Source organism: Ovis aries, chromosome 2, assembly GCF_016772045.2.
Source record: "Ovis aries strain OAR_USU_Benz2616 breed Rambouillet chromosome 2, ARS-UI_Ramb_v3.0, whole genome shotgun sequence".
Classification (NCBI taxonomy): Eukaryota; Metazoa; Chordata; class Mammalia; order Artiodactyla; family Bovidae; genus Ovis; species Ovis aries.
Genome location: NC_056055.1, coordinates 212,309,434 through 212,335,480, shown reverse-complemented (window position 1 = coordinate 212,335,480; position 26,047 = coordinate 212,309,434). Strand labels below are relative to the sequence as shown.

General features: G+C 38.2%; 1 protein-coding gene across 5 annotated transcripts in view; it reads right to left on the bottom strand.

Annotated features, from left to right (window-relative positions):
* CPS1 (carbamoyl-phosphate synthase 1) overlaps positions 1 to 26,047 on the bottom strand; it is a 191,534-nt gene that overhangs the window by 28,897 nt on the left and 136,590 nt on the right. For all 5 annotated transcript variants that reach the window (XM_042244190.1, XM_060410396.1, XM_042244189.1 and 2 more), the window contains 7 exons: positions 20,777 to 20,918; positions 19,365 to 19,430; positions 18,835 to 18,898; positions 16,731 to 16,912; positions 7,607 to 7,801; positions 7,121 to 7,188; positions 5,352 to 5,427 (listed from right to left, as the gene is read on the bottom strand). In XM_042244190.1, coding sequence (XP_042100124.1) covers positions 5,352 to 5,427; positions 7,121 to 7,188; positions 7,607 to 7,801; positions 16,731 to 16,912; positions 18,835 to 18,898; positions 19,365 to 19,430; positions 20,777 to 20,918 — 793 coding nt within the window. The remainder of the gene's footprint in view (positions 1 to 5,351; positions 5,428 to 7,120; positions 7,189 to 7,606; positions 7,802 to 16,730; positions 16,913 to 18,834; positions 18,899 to 19,364; positions 19,431 to 20,776; positions 20,919 to 26,047) is intronic.

Here is a 26,047-nt window from a genome sequence, read left to right as displayed (position 1 = left end):
GAGAGAAGTATTTTGTTTCAGTTTTGTTAGACCAAAGATGGAATTATTTACCTGAAATTGGCATGCTTTAAATCACTTCTACAATATGACGTTTGCAACTGCAAAATCAAACATTCTTCAAAGTGTTCTTGCTTTCTCAGCTGTTTCAGACCCCTTAATATTCTTTAACGTCTTCCCCCACTCAGCTCCTCCACGGCAGTACTGCAATGCCCTCCACAGCCCAATCACTACGTGCTTTTTCCAAACTAATTGAAGCGATTGAATGAATACCTCAAGAGTTTAAACATCTCTTCTCCTCTTTGCGCGAGACCCTAGCACACTGCACACTTGCTGTTTTCTTGTCAAAACCTGCCTTTACCTATCTCCATGCCTCTCCTCCCCCATTGAACACCAGCTTCTGTCCTCACTTCATCTTTCAAACTTCAACCCATCCTTCAAGGCCTGGCTCCAATACCACCTCCTCCCTGAAGCCTTCTCTAAACATCTCTTTTTATTCTGAACACAAACCCCTTTTGCCCACTATCATGGAGTTCATCATCTTTGGCGTGTGTGTTGAATTTAATATATCTTATCTCCTTTAGCAGAACACTTTAAATAGAATGGAATTTAGTGAAAAATTCAAAATAACCCATGTCTTACACCATAAATGAGCTGTTCTCTTCTCACATTTATTATTAAATGAAGAAACTTTCCCCACTCCCTTTTCTTCAAAAGCCTATTAGGCATTAAATTGTTGATTAGCCACACACATACACACACAAAAAAACATTTTAATCTCTGTTCCTTCTTTTAAAAATATTGAATATTTGGTGTTGGCAGGCCTGGAAGAGCTGTATTGGGACCTTTGTGGGAATTTTCCACAAAATATATAATGATAACAATATAATTGCAAAAAATAAAAAAAAAAAAAAAGATAAAGTTCAATAGCTGTCTTAGTTTCTCTAGCCAAGCCTAAGACAGAGGTTCTTGTTCAACTGATTTATTAAGGGATTGAGAAAAGCAGGATGGGACACAGGGAATAACACTAGGTAGTTTGTGGGGTCACTGGGGACTGGATTCAGCTTCACCCCACAGGGAGCTCTGAGTTACAGCACAGAGTAAGTCCTAACTTGAAGCAAAGGGCAGTCACTGTCCAGGGTTTGAGGGTGGTGGTGAGGTGAGGGGTCTTGCTTCCTGGTGCCAGAAGCTCCCATTTGACTGAAAATAGTCATCCTGAGTGGGCTTCCCAGGTGGCACAGTGGTTAAGAAGCTACCTGCCAGTGCAAAAGAAGTGAGTTTGATCCCTAGGTAGGGAAGAGCTCCTGGAACAGGAAATATCAACCCACTCCAGTATTCTTGCCTGGGAAATTCCAAGGACAGAGGAGCCTGGTAGGCTACAGTCCATGGGGTCACTAAGAATCAGACACGACTTAGCAACTAAACAACAAAAAGTTATCCTGAGAAATGTAGCTGGGAGGTATCATCAGCTCTCACAGCAGCTGAGGGGTGGGTGCTCCCACAGGTAAAGGATCTGAGGGGGGCAACAAGATCATTCTCTATCTTGACCAATCAAACACATTTGCAAATAGCCCTTACTATGTTGAGGAAGAAGATTTCTTAATAAACTTCAACCTTTCAGCAGTTGGCTTTCTTAAAGCACTTTCTTCCTTAGGGATCCATGATCACATTTTCAGGCTTCTTTCTCAGACTCCTTCATGGTTCTTTCTTCCCTACTCAGCCCTCAAATGCCAGTATTCTTTTCCTCTCTGTTTTAACTGTTCCTTTTCCTCTATACTCTTCCCAGTGACTTCTTCCAATCTTAAAACTTCAGTTCCAATAATAAGCTATTGACTTCCAAATATATATTTATCTCTCTTTAGCTGTGATCTTGATCTTCAATTTTGAATCTGTATAACCCTCTCCTTTCTAAACATCTGTATTTGAACTCTTCACAGGCACCACATATACAAAAGGTCAAAAATTAGATACGATTTTCCCCTCTAAAATTTCTCTCCTTAAGTGTTCCTTGTTTCAATAAATGGTGCCTCTGTCCATCCAGCTGACTAAGGCAGAAACTCGGGAATCATCCTTCATCCTCTCTTTACCCTCTGTCTCCATCCATTCACATCCTGAATGCACATCCTCAATATTTCTAGAACACATGCCCTTCCCTCCATCTGTACTATCACTGATCTTTTTTTTTTCTTTTTTGGCCCCAACACACAGTACATGGGATCTTAGTTCCCCAACCAGGGATCATACCTGCACCCCTTATCTTGGAAGTGCAGAATCTTAACCACTGGACTGCTAGGGAAGCCCCTTTACTCTCATTATTCTTTTATATAAATATATGTAATTTTATTTATTTATTTATTTGGGGGTGGGCCGGGTCTTTATTGCTGCACGTGTTTTTCTCTAGTTGAAGCAAGTGGGGGTTACTCCCCAGTTGTGGTGCGTGGGCTTCTCACTGCAGTGACTCTTCTTGTTGCAGATAGGGTGTGAAGGCTTCAACAGTTGCAGCAAGAAGGCTCAGTAGTTACAGCTCCCAGCTCTAGAGCACAGGATCAATAGTTGTGATGCACGGACTTAGTTGCTTCACGGCCTGTGGGATCTCCCTCAGGAACTGAATCTGTGTCTCCTGCACTGGAGGATTCTTTACCACTGAGCCACCAGGGAAGCCCCACTATCATCATTCTGATCCAAGGCACTGTCATCTCTACCCTGAGCTACACAATAGCCTCCTAACCTCTCTCCATGAATTCAGTCTTGTCCCAGATTTATTTCACTCTCTGTACTGCAGAAGAGAAATTTTTCTTAAGCTTTCAACTGCTCCTTTTTTAAAATGGAAGTATAATTGATTCACACTCTTGCATTAGTTTCAGTGATTCAGTGATTCAGTAAGAAAATATGACTGAAATCTAAACTCAGTGACTGACAAGGTTCTCTCTATCTGCTCCTTCACTTTCTACCCTATCATCATTATAATTAGCACTTCCTACCATGTTTGGCATCCTAGGCATAAAAGTGAGTGCTTTGTCATTTTCTAGCCCATTCTCAGCTTCAGGCCTTTATACTTGCTGTCCTTTCTTACTTCATATCCACGATGTAAACCTTTTAATTCTGAATCAACAATTCTGAACCAAATTAAAAGTCCCTTCTTCAGAGACTGGTCCCTAATTCTTTTACACTTTCTCTCAACATCATGTATTTTTGCTCATCATATTTAATCATCATTATTTGACGTCTTATGTTCCTAATAAAGAGAGTCATCTGTGAGCACAGAGACTCTCTTTTCATGAATGTAATTCCTGATTCTGAGAATACTGCCACTACATAGCAGGCACTAAATATGAATGGGGAGAAGGCAATGGCACCCCACTCTAGTATTCTTGCCTGGAGAATCCCATGGGTGGAGGAACCTGGTGGCTGCAGTCCATGGGGTCACTAAGAGTCAGATACGACTGAGCGACTTGACTTTCACTTTTCACTTTCATGTATTGGAGAAGGAAATGGCAACCCACTCCAGTGTTCTTGCCTGGAGAATCCCAGGGACGGGGGAGCCTAGTGGGCTGCAGTCTATGGGATGGCACAGAGTCGGACACAACTGAAGCGACTTAGCAGCAGCAGCAGCAAATATGAATGGATACATAATAGCTCATCGAACTTGGGTCTCCTGCATGTCAGCCAGATTCTTTACCATCTGAGCCACCAGGAAAGCCCGACATAGAAGGTCATAATGAATGGTAGTTTAACTCTGCTGCTGCTGCTGTCACTTCAGTCGTGTCTGACTCTGTGCGACCCCATAGACAGGAGCCCACCAGGCTCCCTAGGCCCTGGGATTCTCCAGGCAAGAACACTGGAGTGGGTTGCCATTTCCTTCTCCAATGCATGAAAGTGAAAAGTGAAAGTCAAGTCGCTCAGTCATGTCTGACTCTTAGCGACCCCATGGACTGCAGCCCACCAGGCTCCTCCGCCCATGGGATTTTCCAGGCAAGAGTACTGGAGTGGGGTGCCATTGCCTTCTCCAAGTTTTACTCTAAGTTCACTGAATTGAGAATCCCAGGTCCTGCTGTAGTTTAATGGAAGACTTCAACTTAGTACTCCATTAGGACATCTCTATGATACAACTTTGGGCCTGTTAGGATTCTATCCATATGAAAAAAAAAATTATTTAAAAAATATTCTACCAAATAGAGGGCCTATGAAATCCAATATCCCAGACAGAGAAAACCTGCCTCATCACTCACATGAGACTACCTGGGTGTAGCTGCTGTTTTCTCAAAACATCAGAGTTGCAGGATCCCTCTCAGGGAGTGCAACAGAGAAGAGGACCATGTCCGACTTCAGAACACATTAATGAAAACTGGCCTGTTGGAGAAAGTCCCTCCTCAGTTATCTAACTTTCACAAAGAGTGAATTCAAAATCCACTTGGTTGCTTTTTTTTTTTTTTACTCTTTGTCTCTCCTCACTCTTTATCATTACCCATTTTTTACACTGAACAAATTTCTATGGGGAGCAGCTACCACACAGAGAGGAAGCCCCACTTCATGCATGCAGGAACTATCCACACTCTTTATTCCTCTTTGAAGTGCCTCTGATTTCACTGCTTGGCTCCCTCCAAACTCTACTGCCTAACATCAAACTCTTCTCTATGAGTTGTGCTTTCTCTCTCTCTCCTTTTTTTTCTTTTAGCCCCAACTAGCTTTTGAAAGCTTTTAAAAAGAAAACGTTACTTTTATCCTCTACAGTATGAGGTCTGCAGATCAATAACCCCACTGGGTAAATCTTAAATGGATCACACTGAGGTAATGCCGAAGGAGAAAGTAAAAGCTGGGGGTAGTGGAGGAAGGTGGTTGAGTGGCCAGAAAATTATAAACATTTTCATTAACTTACAAATGGAATGTACCAGAATGAGAAAAATCAATAGGTGAGTGAGGGGATTTACTATTAAAGTTGCAGCGTTGACTAAGGCAAAGAGCATCTCTCCAGGTCTGAGAATTAAAAATCAGGGAAGCCGTCACTTGTTCGTGATGACCATGGTTGGGCTGCCTGTAAGACGGGGAATCCCATGGGTAACTTGACCAGCATCTAACTCGTGAACAAAGTTCATGCTTATTCAGGCTTGCTCCTGGAGACTAAAATTGTATAAAACTCTATTATGATAAAATATTCACTGGTCTTCCCCTTCCATTAACCCCAAGGATCCAAATATAATTAAATGCATTTGCGTTTTCTCATTTCTGTATTTAGGAGAATAATGGGTAGAAGAAAAAAAAAAAGGAAAAACATCCTGTGCAAAGCAAAACAACATATAAACAAGGTAGCAGTTAACACAAGAGGTAAAAGTCGCCAAGAAGAAACAGGACACTACCTGAGAGACTCTAGTGGCCTCCTCTAGGAATTTTTTCATTTCATCCTCGGAGAATACCACATTCATGGCAGACCCGCTGAATAAGAATGGGGAAAAAAAAAAAGAGGTCAATTTCTTTCACCACTTCGGACGTAAAGCATGCTATACACGATTGCTTCTCAGAGTAGTTCCAGGAAAACTCTAGCTCCAATTTAGGGTAAGTAAGAAGGTGTCTCTTTCTGCATTGAAACTTTATGTAATCAACAGGACAATCAACCAAAGTAAAAAGTCCCCCAGGTTGGGGATGGGGAAAGGGGGTGAGAACTGTGAGAATACCCAAAGAGAACAATGGTAGGTCTTAGAGATGACACATTCTCAAGGTTCATCCTTTCTCTTTATCATTTGAACTCTCTTCTGGTTCCAGGTAACACTTAAAACTGTAACAAGATCCCTGCCAGGACATAGTTTTCTAAACTTGCGTCTTCTGAGTTCACTACCTATAGCAGATTTTAACCCACAAATATGCTGTCAAAACAGATCATTCCACTATCTCAGCTGGGTTACAAAAGAATCAATTTTTTTTAGTAACATTTGCTAATATAAGGTGCAGTATCTGATTGAAATATATTCAACTGTGTCCTTTCAAATTCTTGAGAAAGAATACTATCTGAAATCAATTTATTCAGAAAGCTGGCATTTGCAGAATGGGATAGGAGGGGAGGAAAGAACGAAAACTAAGAGGAAGGGAAGCCATAAGGAAGAAAAATATCACTTTCTACTTCCTTTTAAAAAGTAGCATTCGCCTTACCTTTTCTACTATACTGCAAATTTTATGCATAAAGAGCTTTCAATTTCTTCATCTATTTAAGGCAAGAAGGCTAAGGTAATAATAATGTTGATAATTCACAGGCTAAGAAACTAAAAGATATGGAATGAAATGATGAGAAGCAGCACAGAAGTCAGAGTTGCTTTCTGAAAACCTCCTTAAATGTCTATGTTGTTGAAATTAACTTACATTAATACCTCAGAGAAGTAGTAGTATCAGAATGTGGTTTACACAAAATGTCATTTAAATAAAAAGGAAAGTTTTCCACCTCATTTGAAATTTTTCATTATTTTAAAGGGTCGCATCTCCAATTTCATTTACACTTGCAAATTGTGCTCAGCAAATTACGCTTCTCTTATTTATCCCCTGTTCACTGAAATTGTTCCTCACATGTGGTAACATCTGAAGAAAATAAGTAACAATTGACGGCTTCTTCTTTGATGATAAAATTTAGTTTCCAAGTTTATTATAAAAGACACTGTCCATGTCCTCCAACATTATAATTCACTTATTAAAAATTATGATCTCAAAAAGAACCCCACAATATTCAAACCACAAGCACTATTGGAAGGAGATGACAAGAGTCAAAGATTAACTTTCATTTCTGAGTATCAGAAAACAGACACTGGTGAGAGACACCCCAATCTTGTTTTGTTTTTGCTCTTCGGTTTTTTAAATTGTCCTCTTCTCTAATGTAAAGGTATATCCTCCCTTCACTTGGCAAGGAGAGGGCATAAGCCATGCTTCTAAGAGGTAGGACTGGAGACACTATTGTCACTCCCAGAAGGAAAAGCACGAACTGCGCTGAAGAATAGTGCCCAGGTCCTCACCCTGGCTTTGTTGGTGGCGGGATTGTCGATGGATTTACAAATTACTACACATCAAAGCCTAGTGCTCCTAGCATACAGAATGCAGTTTGGTATCTCCTATTTCTGAATAATTGTTTCAGAACACAATATATTACCTCAAAACATAGGAAGGTCTCAACAAGCAGGGGTAGCCCACAGACTTCGCAAATTCCAATGCCTCATTCTAATTAACAGAAACAACAAAATGCATGAATAGTGTAAAATAGTCAATAAAAATGCAGAATGGTATCATTAGAACAAGTGGTAACTCAACGCCTTTTATTCTTCCTCTCAAAAGACACCATTAAAATGTAAATTGGACATAGAAATACATAAAATTTCTAGTTTCTAATTCTAAATATCAAATCTAGTTCAAAAATAGTGTGAACTTCTTTTCATTGTCAGAATCTTAATGAGAATACTCCTATCAATTTATAACCCCCATTTAACTGCAATCATGGAAATATAGCGACTTTAAAAAGTAAATTCACTCAGCATAGTGTATTCTATCTGCCCTGCAGTTAACATCCACAGTAGCTAGCATTCAGGTCGTGACTTTTCAAAAGGAAATGTTAAAAACATACATGTAGTTCTCTTCTTACCAAAGTGTTAACAGCTTTCCATGGTGCCTGAGCCACCTTCAGCTCATCCAAGACAGCTGAGAAGATGGAGCGATCCTCAGCCCTGTCAATCTGCAGAGGACTTGTGCCCATGATCTTGACACCATTCTTGTACAGGGGGACTGCCAGGTTGTTTGGAATCTGGCCCCCAACTGATATGATGCAGCCACCACATGCCTGAAAAATATGTCCGCAATATCAGCTATCGGATGATGAACAACTGGGCTAATACTACTGCCTCCATTTCCTTACTGAAAACGTGGAACATGATTGTGATATTTTCATTACTCCCATCAATGGATAATATTAAGTTATGCCACAGAGAGATAAATGGATTTCTTCCTGACTTTCCAGGTACACACACATGCACATGCACACTAGTCACTCAGTCGTGTCCACCTCCTTGCAACCCCATAGACTGTAGCCTGCCAGGATCCTGTCCATAGAATTCTCCAGTCAAGAGTACTGGAGTGGATAGCCATTCCCTTCTCCAGGGGATCTTCCCAACCCAGGGATCAAACTTGCGTGTCCTGCATTGCAGGTAAAGTCTTTACTGTCTGAGCCGCCAGGGAAGTCCCCAGGCACACACCATCCAAAATCTTTGTTAAGACTCCCAGAAAACTACATGTGATTAGCATGAAAGACTCCTGAATATGATTACCAAGTATGACTTCCATACAATTGCATGTCAATGTATGACATTTGCATGTGTGGCAATTAGAAAATCAAGTCAATGAATATTTTCATCCTGTACTTTATATTATATTCAATTAATTCTTGAACTACTGTTGTAATTTCCTGAATGGATACAGATCTCCCCTTTTAACATTCATCTCTGCTGTTCCTCTCCACTCCAGCACTTCACATTCAGACTGTGCATGCGTACTGTCGCTTCAGTCACGTCCGACTCGTTGTGACCCCATGGACTGTAGCCTGCCATGGACAGGCTCCTCCATCCATGGGATTCTCCAGGCAAGAATACTAGAGTGGGTTGCCATTTCCTTCTCCAGGGGATCTTCCCAACCCAGGGATCGAACCCATGTCTCTTACATCTCCTGGACTGGCAGGTGTTTTGTTTTTTTTTTTTTTTTTAACCACTAGTGCCAGATGGGAAGCCACACATTCAGACTAATTGTTCACAAGACTCCTCACCAAGTTACTCCTATATTCAGAGTTCTCCAAATGCTTCTGTTGCCTAAAGGGTAAAGTGTTAACTCTTTACCGCCGGGGCCATTAAGGCTTTCCAGTCTCACTTACAATCACTCCTCTCAGCACCAGGAAGACCACCTACCTACTGTCACCACCTACATGCATTCCCACCAGCAAGCTCTCTCACCGCTTAACCTTTCCCGGCCTTGTTTCCTTCCTTCCTTCTCCTTCCCCTTATCTAAACTAACCACCCCCGAAGCGCAGTCTAAATCCTAATTCTCACTTTGACATCCTCTCCCCTTTATTGCTGCCTTGGTACCTGAACAGTACCCATAACTGATTTTAGTTCCTATTTCTGTACTATTTGCCATATAAGCAGTCCTTGAATCATTAACATTAATCTCCTATGAATAGTCAAAATAGTAAGTTTTTTTTTAAGCCCCCAAAATCTCAAATTTCTCAAGACTAGTGTTATAGAGATGATGGGGGAATCAGTGAGGGACAGTGGGGAATTGGATTTGGACTTAAAAGTCCCTCTCCTTCCTGGTTCCCTCTGTGAAACTCTCCCTGGGGTTCCATCCCCTTGTCTATAAAATTAGGATAATAATACCTGTCTACTTCATAAGATTTCTATGTATGTAGATCAAATAGGATAATAAACATTAAAGGTGCTACCCCTTGTAAGTGTATAAATAAGACGTTATTATTTATATTAGAAAATATTACAATATCAGATAGGCCGTTGATCTTGGCATAATTTACCTTTGCCATAACAACCTACAATTGAATGTTACTGAAGTAATAGACGGGACTAGTGTTAAAGAATCTACCTGCCAATGCAGCAGACAGAAGAGGCACGGGCTCAATCCCTAGGTGGGAAGATCCCCTGGAGGAGGAAATGGCAACCCACTCCAGTATTCTTGCCTGGAGAATCCCATGGACAGAGGAGCCTGGCAGGCTACAGTCCATAGGGTTACAAAGAGTTGGATATGACTGAAGTGACTTAGCACACACACAAATGTTTTTTTGTCACTGTTTGAAATTATTCTGAAATATTACCGAAAGGGGCGAAACTAATTTCTCTCTGATAAGAGAAATTATATACTGCCTAAGCAAACACCCTGCAATTGAGTATTTAAATGCATTGTAAACATTATGGAAAATAACGGTCCACATTTCTGCATACTTATGAGTACACTTAAGCTGCTTTTATCATCATTTTTATGTTCACTATTTATTTTTTGTAAAACTTTCAATAAAAATTATTTTCTTAACTATAGTATTTTTATTTGCTAATTATTTTAGTTTATTAGTGGCATTAATATTTTAGAGACTAAGAAACTAATTCTTCAATTAAATATTAAATATATACAAAAAGTCTCTTATGTGAAAGTCTTTAAAAATAAATTCTAAAATTAAGGGAGAAGTAACCAGCTATGAGCAAATATTAGAGTCAATTGGACTAAAATAGGCATTTAAAGATGAATAAAAAAGCTGCGTGTAATAAATACATCAGTAGTTTCCAAAATAACTCTATGGAATTGATTTCAATTTTTCAATAAATTAACAACTTTAGAAATAATAATACAAACTGCTGCTCCTGTTTTGTGTCCAACTGTTTGCAATCCCACGGACTGTAGCCCACCAGGCTCATCTGTCCACGGGATCCCAGGCCAGAATACTGGAGTGGGTTGCCATTTCTTTCTCCAAGGGATCTTCCAGATTCAAGGACCAAACTGGGTCTCCTTCTTGGCAGGCAAATTCTTTATCACTGAGCTACCTGGGAAGCCCCATAATATAAACTACTGCTACTTAAATACATTGTGTGTGTGCATGCTAAGTCACTTCAGTCATGTCTGACTCTGTGACCCCATGGACTGTAGCTCATCAGGCTCCTCTGCCCATGGGATTCTTCAGGCAAGAATACTGGAGTGGGTTGCCATGCCCTCCTCTAGGGGATCTTCCCAATCCAGGGATTGAACCTACATCTTTTATGTCTCCTGCATTGACAAGTGGATTCCTTACCACTAGTGACACCTGGGAAGCCCATTTAGTACATTACTATACACCTAAACTACATTTTGACCCTCATGGTTTTCACTCTGAGGCAATTATTACTTATACCATTTTTACAGCTAAATAAACAGGCTTGGTAAAGGTCAAGTGACTTGCTGATATTTCTTACCTAGCAAACACAGAATTACTTGAATGAGATTCTGCATATTGTAAAGCAGCTATGCTTACCTAATATGCCAAGTCTGAATTTGAAATCAATCCTGATTTTCCTGGCTTGTTTCAAAGGTGGTGAATGTTAAATGGTAGAAGAGATATTTCTTAAACATTCTTTTTGGGAAGTAGTAGATAGAAACACTTTCACTCCAATATCCTATTCTCATCATTGACCTCCAAAAATAAAGACCATTATTTGGAAGATAAATCATGTCCATAGGAATGTTTCTGAGTAATGGTGTGATGGTTGAGTGCAGATTTTGCCTGCACAGCAAAGGGAATTCAGTAAAAGAGAACATATTTGAGGGATGAAGTTAATAGAGGAGAATTTTGTGGAAGAATTTTATTTTAAATTGGTCCCAACTCTAAGCACAGAGCTTGTAGAGATAAGAGAAGAGAATCTGGTATCCTACACAGATGAATTAATATCATATACAATCACTTACACTTAATTTCAAGTAATTTACTGAAGCAAAATATTCTAAAATACAGATTTGTTTCACAGATTTCTAAATATGTTAGGCCTAAAATAATTCCACTAGGCTCCCAAAGTTCTACTGATCTTACCTAAACTTGTTTGTAGCTTAGTTTCCTAGTTTTTAAATCTGATATCATGAAGCTAAGGCATCACCTTACAAAAATATTTCTCCAATAATTTTTAAGCTGAAATCACACCACAAATTTATTTTTAGTGGTGAGGAATAAACAGAAAATACTTCAGATGTATTTCAGATCATTTCAGTTTCTTTTACATATTAATCACTTAGATCAGTCCTTATTTCACAGACAAATTAAATGTTTTAATATAGGCAGAATACAATATAAGAAAGTTTGTCTTACCAACAGAAATATCATTTACTTCACCAAAAAATAGCCCTGATTTTTGTAATTTCATGTATTTTCTCTAATTTACATTTTCACTATTTACACGTCAATCAGTGAGGTTGCGCATGCATTATATTTCAGTAATTCACATTTTAGTAAAACATTTGTATCATTTCAGACAGGATCTTAAGATAATATTTAATTGCAATGAAACCAAATGCTAGGAATGAACCCCATTCTAGTCTAGAGTGATCCATTCCCTAAGGTGTTTTGCCTATCACTGATTCACGTCTGTCACTCTCTGATTCACTTAACTCAAGCTGTAGTACAAAGGTACCACTGTCTATTATAATATGATGTGCTTAGTTGCTCAGTTGTGCCTGACTCTTTCCAACCCCGTGACCCACTTGCTGACTGTAACCCGCCAGGCTCCACTGTCCACAGGATTCTCCACACAAGAACACAGGAGTGGGTTGCCATGTCCTTCTCCAATACATACAGCATTAGGTGTTAAAAATAGAAGAATTAAATCATTAATCAGAGTACATCCTTATAGGGTATGATCCAGTAAATTACACATCGTAAAAGAAAAAAAATACATAATCAGGACTCAAATCAGACAGGACATCATAAAGTGTCAAACATGTTGCCTGAATTTTTAAACTCGACCTGTTTTTTAATGAGCAAATACTAAAAGAATTAAGAAATGGGTCCCAAATAGGGTTTGGAAGTAAAAGAAAATTAATGTGCTTTGCTTATAACTTTTCAAACCATGAGTCTCCAAAGAAAGAAAGGGAAATGTGAAGTTAGAAAGGATCTGTGAGAGTCTCCCTCATCGTCATAGTCTATAAAGATTATTGCATAACCCATCACGATGGAAGCGACTTAGCAGCAGCAGCAGCAGCATCCCAAGGAAACAGATCTAACAATAGATCTAATAAAAGAGGGGCTTCCTAGATGGTGCGGTGGTAAACAATCCATCTGCCAATGCAGGAGATGCAAGAGACGTGGGCTTGATCCCTGAGTTGGGAAGATCCCTTGGAGTAGGAAATTGCAACCCACTCCAGTATTCTTGCCTAAAAAATTTCATGGATGGAGGAGCCTGGCAGGCTACAGTCCATGGGATTTCAAAGAGTTGGACAAGACTGTGTGACTGAGCACACTACTAAAAGAGAAGACCAGTGTTAGCACTTCTATAAACAAAGTAATCATTTTCAACTCATATGCCTCAATATAATTTGAGAATATCTTTTTCCTTTTTAAGGAGTGTCCTAAACAAAACTGAACCAGGCAAAAAATATCATCCATCAAAGCCATGTAGATGGTGTGCTAAGTCGCTTCAGTAGGGTCCTAGTCTTTGCAGTCCCCCAGGATCCTTTATCCATGGGGGTTCTCTAGGCAAGAATACTTGACTGGGTTGTCCTGCCCTTCTCCAGGGGATCTTCTGACCCAGGGACTGAACTCGTGTCTCTTAGTCTTCTGCATTTGCAGGCAGGTTCTTACCACTAGCACCACCTGGGAAGCTTTATAGATGGCAGACACCCAGTTCTCAATGTCTTGGCTCCTCTCCACACTCACACACCAAAACATAAAAAATAAAAATGTAAAGTTCTTCTCAGGGAGCAGAATCCATGAATACAATCATAAGGAATTAATGGCTTCAGTTTAAAGGGTTTGCCCTTTACAAGTATAAAAAAAAAAAATGCCTGCAGCTAAAGGGATATATCACTACAAATGTTTCTATTTAAAAAAAAAAAGAAGAAGAAGAAGAAGAAGAAGTGGAAGGAGATTTCAGCATTTCTAGCATCCTCTCTCACTCAACTTCTGATCCAGACATCCCTCCAAAGCAGCCTGCTTTTCTCACAGGGCACATCACTTTTCTGACTTCCCCTCAAGGTTTTCTTTCGAGATGCTCCTTTGATGCCATGGAAACAAGCTTGGTCCTGAACTCGACCAAGTGACCTGGACCAAGGGACCTATCATGTTTTCTATCATCCCATGTAGCTATGTATCCTTGGGAAAGCCTATTGCCCTTCTAAGTGACTCAAATGCATGCTTTTAAATAAGATTAGACGTGCTTCCAATTTTCTTCAAATTTACTACTGAATGCTTCAGTGCCTTCCTGATCACTAGGGGCATCCAAGGTCGAACAAGGGCAGCCTCCTGAAGGTTGATGCACACCCATTATGAGAGACAATGCCTGTAAAGCCTGCTGTGAGGAGATACATAACAAGCTTATACGAGGAAACGTATACACAAATATACATACGTATGTGCCTGATGTGTGCATGTGATATATTAAAATCACATTTCTTGTAGGGTAGCATAAAGAATGTATCAATGGTATACTGTTCTTATGCTCTTCAACACAACATTTAAAATTACCTCAGTATATGTAGTGGCACTAAAAAAAAATTTTTAGCTTCAAATAAGGGCCAGTTTATTTATTTCTATCATACTGAATTCAGTTATAAAAGGACTTCATTAGCATTCATATGTATGAAGGCAACTATAGAAGTTTTTCATCTTTCCTTAAACCACTTCATACAGAAATCATTAACTACGTGTTAAATGCCTGCCACTACCGCTTGTAATGCTTCTTAATATTTTTTAATAATTATGTAACTTTTCAGATATTATGTCATTAATCCCAGTTTTATTTCAATGTCTCAAAGGTAAGGGCCTGGTTTTACAGCTCTCTATCCTCCCTGAATATTTCTCCCTTATGGCAGAAAGCGAAGAAGAACTAAAGAGCCTCCTGCTGAAAGTGAAAAAGGAGAGTGAAAAAGTTGGCTTAAAACTCAACATTCAGAAAACTAAGATCATGGCATCTGGTCCCATCATTTCATGGCAAATAGATGGGGAAACAGTGATAGACTTTATTCTTTTGGGCTCCAAAATCACTGCAGATGGTGACTGCAGCCACGAAATTAAAAGATGTTTGCTCCTTGGAAGAAAAGATGACTAACTTAGACAGCATATTAAAAAGCAGAGACATTACTTTTCCAACAAAGATCTGTCTAGTCAAAGCTATGGCTTTTCCAGTAGTCATGAATGGATGTGAGAGATGGACTATAAAGAAAGCTGAGCACTGAAGAATTGGTGCTTTTGAACTGTGGTGTTGGAGAAGACTCTTGAAAGTCCCTTGGACTGCAAGGAGATCCAACCAGTCCATCCTAAAGGAAATTAGTCCTGAATGTTCATTGGAAGGACAGATGCTAAAACTGAAACTCCAATATTTTGGCTACCTGATGCGAAGGAGCTAACTCATTGGAAAAGACCCTGATACTGGGAAAGATTGAGGGTGGGAGCAGAAGGCGACGACAGAGGATGAGATGGTTGGATGGCATCACTGACTCAATGGACATAAGTTTGAGTAAACTCCGGCAGTTGATGATGGATAGGGAGGCCTGGCGTGCTGCACTCCATGGGGGTCGCAAAGAGCTGGACGTGACTAAGCGACTGAACTGAACTGAACTGATCTTGCTGAACCTGATTTTTAAAAGATACTCAAGAAATATTTGTAGAATATGTACTTGCTTTGATCCCCACCAGTTTATCTAAAATGAATAAAGAAATTATGAGAAAAGTCTGGTCAGTGAAAGAACTGAAAATTGTGTATATTTTACCTAATGGTTTGTGTGCTGTGCTCAGTTGTGTCCAACTCTTTGCGACCCCGTGCCAGGTTCCTCTGTCCATGGGACTTTTTAGACATGAATACTGGAGTAGGTTGCTATTTCCTCCTCTAGGAGATCTTCCTGACCCAGGGCTCAAACCCTCATCTCCTGCATTGGCAGCCAAATTCTTCACCACTTAGCCACCTGGGAAGCTGTACCTAATGGTTTCGTTTCATTATATTAAAAGATTAGTAGGCCAGGCCTAAATAAAAAACTATGATTATACATTAATCCTCAATTTGTCTATTTCTTTTCACAATAATAAAATCATCACATTGTTCTAGCACTATACTTTATATTCAACAATGCAATCTCAACCACAAATCTATGCTACCATCACAGTACCTACATGTACCATGTTTTAACACTCATATGATTCATTAACAACAACAACAAAGATGAAGCACAGAGAATTTAAATAACTGGCACGAATCAACAAAGTTTCAAGTCAAAAATTTAAGTCTTGTGGCTCCAGGTTAATTGTTTTTTCCTTAAGTGACCATATTTTGTACATAGGGATGATTCTCTGCGGTAGGAAATTAATTATAATCAACTTCAAAAGGCAAGACTAAAATTTTCAAGTAGGCATTTTTTTAATTGTAAAATAACTTGTTAACCTAGGATCATATAAATCCACAGTGAACATACACTCTATAATATTGAAATTGAAGTAGAAGAGCTACTTAAGAGAAGGCTATAATGCTACCAAAATCATTTAGAATGAACTCATTGATTTTTACACTGAATTCTAATAGCTTCATCTGTAGCACAAAGAATTAACCAGTCTTTTGTGAATGACTAACTTGTCTCCTCTGAGAAGTGGTCATCATTAAACAACAGAATGTGAACTAAAGAGAGACTTCTTATCGTGGGTCTACATGATCAATTAAATGGCTTTACAAAATATCTATTGGGGCTGTCTTATGCTAATTAATATGTGTCTAGCACATGTTACCAAGAAGAATTTTCAGTATAGATGGAATGCTGAGAAAGAAAAGGTGTATTTTATATGAAAAAGAATTACTCTGTGCCACGGCCTCAAGAATCTAAGGCTAGAGTGATTATTTTTCAGAGTTTCATCTCAAAATTAGATAATGGAAGACACCAGAAGCTCTTTCCCTGAAGGTAAATTGCAACATAAATCTACATACATGGATACACATATATAAAGTATGCATTGTATATATTTTTATTCTTTTTTTACCCTTTTTTTTTTCTTTTTTTACCTCTTGATGGTAGATGTCCAGGATTCTCTCCAAAGACAACTCTTCAAAGTACAGTTTGTCACACTCATCAAAGTCTGTGCTCACGGTCTCAGGGTTACAATTCACCACCACTGTCTTCTTGCCAAGCTGACGCAATGTGCGGATACTGGAGACAGCACACCAATCAAATTCTACACTGCTACCTACAGAGACAATGAAATTGGGGAGAGAGGGGAAGAGAATCCTGAAGTTATAACACAAAGAGAAGCAGAAATATATTGCCATTCACTCAAGGCTAAGGAAGCTAATGCCCTTTCAATTCAATGTTTTTCCAAAATATAAATGTCAGATCTATTGATAGTATGCACACTAGTTCCTACTATACTATTATTAGGAAAAACGGGGACTCATTAAACCACAACAACAGGCTAGCTTGCTTTGTATATTAAGTTCTGCGAGAGGTAATCTCAGTATTTGGAACATTCAGAACCTCAAAGTTAATGGAGGAGAACTATAATAATAATTTTTACAAACCTCATTTACTGAAAAACTCAAAGTGAACATATTGACCTCAGCACACACAATAAAGTTTGTGATCAGAACACTTGAGTTCTTGTTTAAGTCCTAACTGACCCTGCTGTCTGAGAGCCAAACCCAATGATCCCTGAGGTGCCTTGCAGCTCTGACATGTCTTGATTGATTGGAAAGTCCTGGCCTTTCCAAGCATATCCTTTTAAGCTTGGCAAGGCCACCCCATGCAGAGTGAGTGACCTTCTAGGAAGTGATTTGATGTATAATAATGGCCTAAATGCCTCAAAATATCACCTCTACTGAGATGCCATAGAACTGAAGTTCAGGGATTTGTACTAATCCTTTGCATTAGGACTTTGTCTCCTAAAAATGCTTGTCAGCATAAGTTGTCCAAATATAGTAGCATGTTAAACCTCACTATCAATTAAGTACACACTTGATTATTAGCTCAGCTAATCTTTCTTAGACCCTAAAGCAATGTAGAATGGTTGCATAAATTAAGTGAAATTTGAAAAGGAAAGAAGAAAGGTTTAGAGAAAGGTAGGTCCTGGTGAAGGTGTCCAGGCTATTTAAGCATAAGATAAAGTGGCAAAGGTATAAACACTTTCGGCCTACTTTAAGGTTTGGCCAAAAATTGGCAAACTACCATATCCTGAAACAGTTAATTGTAAAAACTGTAATAAACTCTATGTTTAAAATACATTTAAATCATATGTTTCATCATTTCCATATTAGAACACCTTGCAGAGGCTAGATGTTTGATATATTTGCTAAGAAATATCTATTTAAATATATACTTTGCAACTGTAATAGATCTTGATTCATTATTAAATATCTAATTTTAAGTGACTGGGAGAAATACAACAAATTCTGGTGAGAATGTTTTAATTAAACTATGTGATACTCTTCCTGGGTCCCAATGAGATGAGCTCTTTGCATCTGATGTCAACCCACATCATATGTTAGGTCAGACATTGAATCTACAAAAATGATTACTCTTTTATGTATAAAATTATTGAGCAAATACAGATCTTTGTGAAAAATTATACAGGAAGAGAAAAAGTTAAAGTGTAATTCACTCGCCAACCCCAGTAAGAGGCTAAGTTTAGCTCATGAGAATGAAAATGAAAAAGGGATAACAAGATAAAAGGGAAGGAGATGGAATTTGTGGTTGAGACCTACATTTGAGTCCTACTTCTTTCATTTGCTGGTGGCTCAGATGGTAAAGCATCTGTCTACAATGTGGGAGACCCAGGTTCGATCCCTGGGGTGGGAAGATCCCCTGGAGAAGGAAATGGCAATCCACTCCAGGACTATTGCCTGGAAAATCCCATGAACAGAGGAGCCTGGTAGTCTACAGCCCATGGGGTCGCAAAGAGTCAGACATGACTGAGTGACTTCACTTCACTTCACTTCTTTCATTTAATAGCTGTATACACTGGGATACATAGCTCTGAACCTCTGTTTCCTAATTTGTAAAATTTTTATTTTGATAGCTTTTACTTTACATAGTTCTTAGAATAATGGAATTAACATATGTGAAAAGTACTATATAAACTGAAAAGTTCTATGTAAATATAAATTATCACTTTACCAATGTGATATGGACCACAGCCCAGCACCATCATTCCATGATCATCAAAATCGATATCATGCTCCTAAGGGGGAGAAAAAGGAAGATGTGGCAATTATTATGTTATTCTTCCCTCTAGTTAAACTGTATCATGCCTTTGAGTGTGTCTTTCTCATTCTTTCTTTTGTTGATATGCATCTTCTATTAGTCTTTGGGAATCCATAAGTATAAAATGTTTTATAAACCCTACTTATTTGTAAAAAATTATTCAGTTTCAATTAGCCATGAGAAAACAGTATAATTTTATGTTTATGTATGTCACCAGTCTTTTTTTATTAATTTATAATGTTGTATCAATCATGTAACCATTATCTTTATCTCTCCCTTTGTTTTATTTAATCATCTTAAGGCAATTCTTAAAAGACTGAGTATAAAAGTACATCATTACATTCAATTCAAATGATGTCATTTTTATTTACTAAATATACTAGTAAATAGACCATCTACTAAATGTAGAGCTTTCTGCATTACAGAACTTTGGCAGTTCCTACCTGACCATTGTAGGTAACATAGAGGTAGTTTGTTACTGATGGGTATTCTGCAGCCAGTGTATCAATCTGAAAGAGAAATAAATACATACATGAAATAAATACATACATACATGTGGATTTTTATTCCCCTTTAATACAATTTTTTTTTCAAGAAGATTGTGGATTTTTTTTTTGTTCTGCATTCATATTCTTTTAATGCCCATTTCTATCAAATATAAAGACAAGAAAAATGTATGTATCATCCAGTTGCTTTCTAATTACAGAAGTGAGAGCAGAGAAAAAAAAACAATATGATTTAGCTATCTCTTGGGCAATGAATAACAATACACATTACAGAGTATGAGATTACTATATATTAGCTCTCAGGAACACGAAAAAGTGTTCATTATAGTCAACTGGTTACCAGGAAAACTTACCCAACCATCTGTCTTAAGCAATTACAAATAAAACCTAAAATCAGAACAAAATGATCTCTATATATATGGATGTCTTTGGTTTGCAGATTAATGCATAGGACTGAGGTTACCTATGGCACTGCTCAATGGGATGATTAAATACCACAAAGCATAGACAAGTAGGGAAGGGGACTAGATCTCATTGAACATATTTGGGGAAAGTAAATCAATTCAGCTCTCAAGGGCCAGGAGCTCAGCTTAGTGAGCAAGATTTTTGGGGCCAACAGGGCAAACTAATGTAAGGCAAGTGAGAAGGAAGAAAGATAATAATCGCTGAGTAGGAAATATTTGGCATCAAGTCCCAGACCTAAGGTTATGTGTGTGCCCCCTGAGCACACAGGGAAAAGCCAATGATTTTAAAGGACAAAAACCAGCTGGTGGTACTTTAAGCCAAAGCATCTCTTCTCCTAAAGGCCAAAAAGAATCACAACGGTACACCTATGAAAGTTCTAGTGTTATTGTCATGAATACTAGATGAGCTCATTATGCCCAGCCCTATCACAATGAATACTAAATGGATCATAATGATAGGGCACTTAAAATAAAGTATTACCCTGTAAAAAGTCAGTGCCAAAAGAGATAACTATTCAAGAGAGTCAGCCACTACACTAGGGCATTTCAAGCCTTTCTATTACACTAAGGATTTCTCTTACTACTGATATATTTGCACATGGGTCAAAAAGTAGAGGAGAGGTCATTTTAATTTTTTTTTCATTCAGGCCAAGAAAATCATGTTCTCACTCTTCCTTCTACATCCCAATGCCCCTACATCCTTTCCCCTTTAAATCATAAATCAATCCTGTGCTGAATAAAATAAGTGACATCATGCACATCAGATGAATAAGTAAATTCACTTTCAAATTCCACCTCTTTCCATTAAAAATGGCTCCCGTGATTGGTGCCCATATTTTACCCATGGAATCCTAGGAAGAAAGAAAAATTCTTTTATTCCTTTACCTGTTTAACCCAAGGATGAATGTTTTTCTTTAACCTCAGCTCTCTTGTCTGGGCCTCAGTCAGCCCGAGGCATTTTGAAATCTGCTTGTCTGAGAACCCAATCTCCTTTGCCTTTTTCAGAGTTTCTTCTGTAATGGACTCACTAGGATTTAATGAAAAAGAGAATTCAAGTTTAGACCAGACACAGTAAGAAGTAGTGAACTAGTCAATTTTGAAATCACCAGTCTCCTTATTTTCCAACTTTCCAAGTAGGTCTGCTAACTTTTAAAAATACACACATACCCCACTAAGTGGTCTAGGCTCTATGAAGTCTACTATTAGCAGTACCAGCTTTCTCAAACATGTGGTTTCCCACTCCCACATCCTATATATCCTCTTCTCTTCCTATTTCCTGAAAAGTGGCTTCTGAATCTACTGTCCTAATGAAATTGTTCTTTCAAAAATAGTCAGGACCTTCTAAACCCAGGAGGCTTCCCTGGTGGCTCAGAGGTTAAAGTGTCTGCCTGCAATGCGGGAGACTCAGGTTCGATCCCTGGGTTGGGAAGATCCTCTGGAGAAGGAAATGGCAGCCCACTCCAGTATTCTTGCCTGGAGAATCCCATGGATGAAGGAGCCTGGTAGGCTATAGTCCATGGGGTCGCGAAGAGTCAGACACGACTGAGCAACTTCACTCACTCACTTACTCTAAACCCAGGAGCACTTTCTTAATTTTCATCCTCACAGTCTGTCAGTATGTGACCCTTTTGATGTTTCATTATTTAAAAATATATGTCTCTGGCAATAAGTTGCTTCCCACCCTACTTTATTACAACAACAATTTACTGTTTATTCTCTATGGCTCTTTCCTCCATTGCCTGCTTACATCTGGCCACTTTCTCTCCCTTCCTAAATTTAGCCACTGCCATTGGCTCATAATGACCAGTTGTCCTACATAACTAGTTGATAATTCCCAAATTCACAGCCCCTCCTCCAGTGTCTGACCTGTGCTCCAGGTCTTTATGGGCTTTGAGAATTTCTCTACCTAGGCATCCCAACATGGCATTGGGCTGGGTGTCCTCTTCATAAACTATCTCTATTTACTAGTGTCACATATCTCTCTGTGTTGAGAAGATAGTTCTGTGATTTTGATATTTTTTTCCACTCAAACCAGATTTGTCTCCTCACTTTCCCATGATGATTTCCACAGTGTAGACACCATTCACGTTACGTCTCTCACCTGTAACGCCTTTAACATTCCCATCACCTACCTGTCCTCTCTCCAAATCCCAGCCATGCCCCCTAGGTCAGTTAAAGCCAAAGCTCATCCTCAAAGCCTTCTTAGTCTGCCCTAACCCACATGGATCTTTCTGGACCTTTAACTGACTCTTGTTGGAGCCAGGGGCATAGTTGGAACCATATCCTTTAGCATGACATTATCTCCTGATATTTTTAATGTTTCTTAGTTTTTCTTCAGTATCCAGACATTTTTCCTGCTAGATTCAAGTTCCAGGAGGGCAAAGATATTTGTCTCATTTACCAGATTATTTCCAAAGCCTAGCTCACTGTCTGGCTCACAGACAGCATTCAATACATATTTATTACATGAATGAAGGAAACTGTAATTCTAGAGCTTTTTTACTTTACAGCAAAGAGAAGCAATTAAAATACACTTGTAACTAGAATTCAAAATGTATACAAAATAATTTTCAAAGGATTAAGGTACAAAAGAATTAAATACTACAAAAAGTATCTCTAACCAAATAGCTGCGGCCAAGCTGTTTCAAGCAGTAGTCGATACAATAAAATTCAATTAAAACAGTTTGATAGTCAATACAATGATTTTAAAATATAAAAGTTTTTGCCAGAAGATGTAATAATAAATAAAACATTTTCATCAAAATTCTAATAGAGTATGGTTGAATTAAATCTACAGCATTTTGTTCATTCTATCCTTCAGTTTTCTTAATTTAATTAATTCATATTCTAAGTTCACAGAAGAAAGAATCAAGCTGGTACATTAAATAACTATTTCTCTAGCTTTTGTGTATCAGCATTAGTTTGGATTTCTGAAGCTTCAGCAGTTCCTAGTCAATTTGCTTTCTCAATGGGACCTATTTTCTCTTCTATCTCTCAAATCTATTATTTCTCCTAGTGAATTTAATTTCTTTTTTCCTATTTCATTTTGATTTCTTAAACTTCTCAAGTATTTGATAAGCATTCTCCCCAGAACAACACATTTTCCTGTCAAATTTCTAAACACAATCTGCCTATTAAGTATTATTAGTCATTTACTATGTGCCAAGCACTGTGCTAACTAGAACTATGTCATCCCAGACGGCAGCCACTAGCCACACACAACTACTTAAATTCAGATGTTAATTGGCTTAAATTTTTTTAAATTATTCAGAGCCACACTTTCACTACTCACATTTCAAGTGCTCAGAAGCCATATAGGCAAGTGGTTACTATGTTGGACAGAGTAGATTACAGGATATTTTATCCTGTAATCCACTTGTAGATTACAAGATATTTTATCATCACAGAAAATTCTACCAGACAATGATGCTCAAGAAGATACAAAATAGTATTTGAGACGATGTAGCAATAGAGAGTGATTCTGAACATTTTATGGAGAAATAAGCTATGTAATGGTGAGGTCAGAGAACAGAGATAACCATGTGAGTGGTTGTACTTGAAAAATACTATGGCAGTGGAGGGATGAATACAAAGCCTCAAATAAATTCAAGTTTATACAGAAAAAAAGGGTTGACAAGCCAAGGGCACTGGGTCTGCAATAATGTGAGGAAGCAATGGGCATGGCAGGGCATATAGGAACTTACAGAGGATTTGTTGTTGGAAATCCGAGTTAGTAGGGAATTGTGGATGGTGAAGGTTAAGCAACACTAACTGTCATTCCTCCATTAGTGTTTTAACACTTGGTGAACAAGCACTCTGTGTATCAGAGCTCTGTCCTATGTGTTTTAATGATGGAGAGATTAAAATAACAAATCTCTGCATTTATGGAGCTGAGAGTATATTACAAGGCAACTGAATCACTATTTCTCTGATAGCACAGTGAGAGGTACTATGAGATAAATGCACACAAAAGAATGATGTGGTTCAGGGGAAATGCCCCCAACTTCCACTGGGAAGGGCTTCCCGAGGAGCTCCAGTTGGTAAAGAATCCACCTGCAATGCAGGAGACCCTGGTTTGACTCCTGGACCAGGAAGATCCACTGGAGAAGGGATAGGCTACCCACTCCAGTATTCTTGGGTTCCCTTGTGGCTCAGCTGGTAAAGAATCTGCCTGTAGTGTGAGAGACCTGGGTTCAATCCCTGGGTTGGGAAGATCCCCTGAAGAAGGGAAAGTCTACCCAACTCCAGTATTCTGGCCTGGAGAATTCCATAGACTATATAATCCATGAGGTCACAAAGAGTCAGACATGACTGGGTGACTTTGACTTTCAGTTTTCCACTGGGGAAGTCTGGAAAAGTTTTACCCAACAGGTGAAAGTGACTGATGAGCTTCTGAGGGCCCTTGAAACACTCAAAGTGATGGCATTTACTTTTAGTTTTACAAAAAAAAAAGTTCCAGACAAAAGCAGAGAAAAGATTTTTTGTTGTTGTTTCTACTTGTTTTAGAAATGTATATTTCCACTCTCCTTGCCAAGACTATGTTCCTACACCAATTGCTCATTTGTTTATGTGCAAATGTGCATTCAGGCTCAAAATGGAAATGCTTGACAAATACACTATTTTCCTAAATTAAAACTTTGGATGATGTTCTTTCTAAATCATGACTTTACTGAACAGTTTCAAATCATGTTTACCTGTGTGAGGAAAGACTACACATTTTCTCTGTGATCTGCAATCTTATTATAAACACTGGTATGAAGCTTGAGTTGGGTGGAGAAACACTGTACATATAACACTGAGTAAATTCTTACCCATAGATTTTTCTAGATACCTGCCAGAACACTTTCCCATCATTGCGGGATAGCAGTAAAAGGAAAAACAAGCAATAAATAAATAAATCTTTAATTAGACATTTCTTCATTATTGCAAAAAACTACCTGAGGCAAAACCTATATTATGTTACCATATTAACAATCACTTTAACTAAAATGACTACATTCTAACCTTGAACAACAATGATACAGACACACTAAGAAACATGCCTTGAAAAGAACCATCACACCTATAATTATTACTATGGACTAGCAGAAATGCAAGTTCTTCAAGTCAAAAAATAACCAGAAGTAACATAGTTATCTTTAGCCCTACTGGTGAGTCTTTTTATTTTTTTGCTTCAAATGATTTATTTTTCTTATAGTACAGAGGATCAGTCAGTTCTTCAAAGATTGTGATAATAATTTAAATAAAAATTATAAATAATAGTATTAAACAAACAAAAAAGAAACCATTCAGATTCCTCAAATTTCTATTAAGGATGCAGAAATTTGCATTTTTTTGTCTACATTCAGCTATGCATTTCTATTACTGAAATATGCATAATTCCTCTTATTCTTTCCCACCAAAAAGTCCAATAGAGCATATAAAGACATCTCCAGTGAATATACAGTATTCCTCCTGCACCCACCAAATAAAATTGAACTCTTACCAACAAACAAATTTAAAAAAAGAAAAGAAAAAGAAAGGTTGATTGATAAAATTGGCCCTCTGCATACAAAAGTAAACTGAATTAATTTTGTGTTCAGCTTTGTGGCAAAAAAATAGCTAAAACTAACTCAATCATTACTGCTCCCATAGCATCCCCACCACAGAGAGTTTTCATTATTTAAGGGGGATGCTGAGGAAAGCAACAGTAACATAAAATAATGAATAATGAATGACAGAGTTTCAGAATAGGGGTGAAAACTATTTCTCCATGGGTGCCCCTTCAAATCATACCTGGTGAGAGTTCTAAAATAGATACTTCAAGCTAGACCTGCAAAGTGCACGTTTTAAGCTCACAAGCTGATTTTCAGAATATTTTCTTGGTGAGCCAAAAATTGCTTTAACTTTCACTCAGTATTCAAACAACTAGATCAATAGCATGATATTTTTACATATCTTAAAAATTAGGGTGTACTAATTTGGAATGGCATATGAATATATTCATGTTCATCTATTTCAACTTGAATGAAAATCTGGGATAGATACAGTCCTATGGAGTTCAAAGTGATATGTCTTCTATAGGCCAAGAATGAAATCATGGCCTCACTGGTTAATAATTTCGACTCTTTAGACATGTTCATGAAATAGTGCAAAGTACATTGCAATCCTCCTCAC